This window comes from Myotis davidii, unplaced genomic scaffold (genome assembly GCF_000327345.1).
Source record: "Myotis davidii unplaced genomic scaffold, ASM32734v1 scaffold1047, whole genome shotgun sequence".
Lineage (NCBI taxonomy): Eukaryota > Metazoa > Chordata > Mammalia > Chiroptera > Vespertilionidae > Myotis > Myotis davidii.
The window spans coordinates 92,103-94,390 of NW_006298367.1; the positions used below are offsets into that span (position 1 = coordinate 92,103).

General features: G+C 58.7%; 1 protein-coding gene across 1 annotated transcript in view; it reads right to left on the reverse strand.

The window, feature by feature from the left end:
* The window catches only part of TRIM72 (tripartite motif containing 72, E3 ubiquitin protein ligase), a 4,973-nt gene extending 3,618 nt beyond the window's left edge, over positions 1-1,355 (reverse strand). Inside the window, exons 1-2 of the mRNA XM_015570677.1 lie at positions 1,110-1,355; positions 479-874 (exon numbers count right to left, since the gene is read on the reverse strand). Coding sequence (XP_015426163.1) covers positions 479-868 — 390 coding nt within the window. The 5' untranslated portion in view covers positions 869-874; positions 1,110-1,355. The remainder of the gene's footprint in view (positions 1-478; positions 875-1,109) is intronic.
* Between the last annotated feature and the right edge of the window lie 933 nt (positions 1,356-2,288).

The window sequence follows — 2,288 nt, forward strand, 5'->3', positions numbered from 1 at the left end:
AAAACCTTCGTGACAAACCTTCCTGACCTGTGTAGACACCTACCCTCTCGTGACTGGCCTGGCGTGTGGCATGGGCGCGCCCGTGTGCGCCTGCGTCTCCATTTGGAAATGTGTCGGCCCTTTCCGGCCCCGAGGGGATCGCAAACCTCGGGCGCGCACCACTGTGTGTGGGCGCTGCACGCGATCAGGACTAACAGCTCCAACCGGTAAAACAGCCCTGACTTCATCCCGGTGCCCACTGTGCCTGCGCACCGAGCTGCGCGCCCAGGCGCCGGAACATCTAGGTTTGCGCCGAGCCATCCCCGCGGGGCCCGCCCTGAGCGCCTCTCAAAGCTCCCCTCTCGCCGCCCGCCTTCAGCCGCCTCCCCTCCCGCGTCCCCCACAACACCTGGCGCCTGGGGCCCTGAAGCTCAGAGAGCAACCCCCCATGGGCCCTGCCCCATCCACCATCCCTCGACCGACCCGCCGGGCCCCGCACCTTGAGGCGCGCGTGGGCTTCAGCTGCGGGCAGCAGGCGGTGGCCGCGGTGGGAACCCAGCGAGGCGCACACGCCGCACACGAGCGCGCGGTCCTGCTCGCAGTAGATGCTGAGCGGGTCTAGGTGCTCCTCGCAGTGGCCCTGCGGCACCTGTGCCAGCCCCTCCACCAGGCGCGCCAGCTGCAGGTTGGTGCTGAGCGCCTGCGGCCGCGTGGGTGCCTGACAGGACGGGCAAGGCGCCGTGCCGTCCGCCCCCGGCTCCCCGGCCACTCGGCTCAGGCAGGCGCGGCAGAAGCTGTGGCCGCACTCTGCTGTCACCGGCGCATCGAACAGCTGCAAACACAGCGGGCAGGACAGCTCCTGGCGCAGGAGACCGGGCGCAGCCGACATGGCGGCCTGGGTACAGGAGAGGTCAGTCAGGGAGACTCAGCCCCAAAAAGATCCCCCATCGGGGCGTTGTCTCAATCCCAGTTCCTACACACAAGCCCGGGTTGGGGTCTTACCCACTGTCCTTCCCTGACTTAGGCCCAGATTCTCCAAAGCGGCCTGCCGACCCTCCCGCCCTCACCTCCCCAGGACCCCCAGCACCCCCTCCCCATTATCTCCCAGCCCACAGCATCCATGGACTCACAGGTCTGGTTGGAGATCACAGGCAAAAAGAAACTCCCAGGTGAGGCCTAACTAAGTGCAGGGGGTCAGGGTGGTGTCTGAAGACAGGTGAGAGGCAAGCGACCAGCTCGGAGCAGGGACGGGCGCTGGCACTCACGGGGCAGCTAGCAGTGGACACCACAGCTGACCGGCAGCAGTGACTGGCAGAGGGAGCCTCCCTCGTGAGCCCTGGCCCCAGGACTATATTTAGCTGCCCTGACTCTCCCTCCTATCATTTCTGGAAACCATTCTAAAAGTAAAGACTGAGTGGTCAGGGAATAAGCAACACATGTCAAGGCCACCTGTCCTGGCCCATCCCACTGTCCCCTCCGCTGCCCAATCTGAAGCCAGCGCTCAGAGCCAGCAGAACACAGGGCCTCTCCATAGGACATCCCAACACCACAATCTGCAGCTTCCCCCTCCCCAAGGGGGGCCCCTGCCCAGCTTGTCACCCACTCACTATTTGCCAAGCTGATGACTCGCTCTCACACCTACGGTATTATCTCCCCATGCAGGACAGGGCCTCGCCCCACCCTGGAAGGTTTTCTTCCTCCAGGGCTGAGGAAAGAGTCTTTTTTCTGTCTCGCCAGAGCTCAGCTCAAGCCCAGGGACAAGCCTGACCTCCCTAAATGCTTGAAAATAAATATTCCACTGGCAGTTGAATAAATGAATGAATTGAATCCAGAGCCTGCGGCCCAGAAGCAGAGTCTGCCTGGCAGCCCCAGGCCCCTCTGTATGCTGATCCTTGAAATCTCCGCTTAAATTCCATTGAGAATAAAAACCAAAGTCCCTGTGGCCTACAAGGCTCTACCCAATTAGACCCATTTGTCTCACCGGTCACCCCCTTGCTCACTCCAGCCAGGCCTTCGTACTTGCCATCCCCTCTTTCTGGAAAACTCTTTCAAAGGACGGTCTTTTTTTCTCTCGTTTTTTAAGAACAAAACAGGTATATTTCTATTGGATTACCTGATACAGAGGATAGTGTGGTATGGATGGATAGTATGAATGATAAATAATACAAATATATTTTATTTGAAATAAACAAATATGCTTACACAGCTCAATAGGTCACTTGGAAACAAACTCTTGCTTGACTGTATTACTGAGCAAAAACAAAGCTGAAACACAAACACCCTTCTTTTTTTTTTTCTTTTTTTTTTTT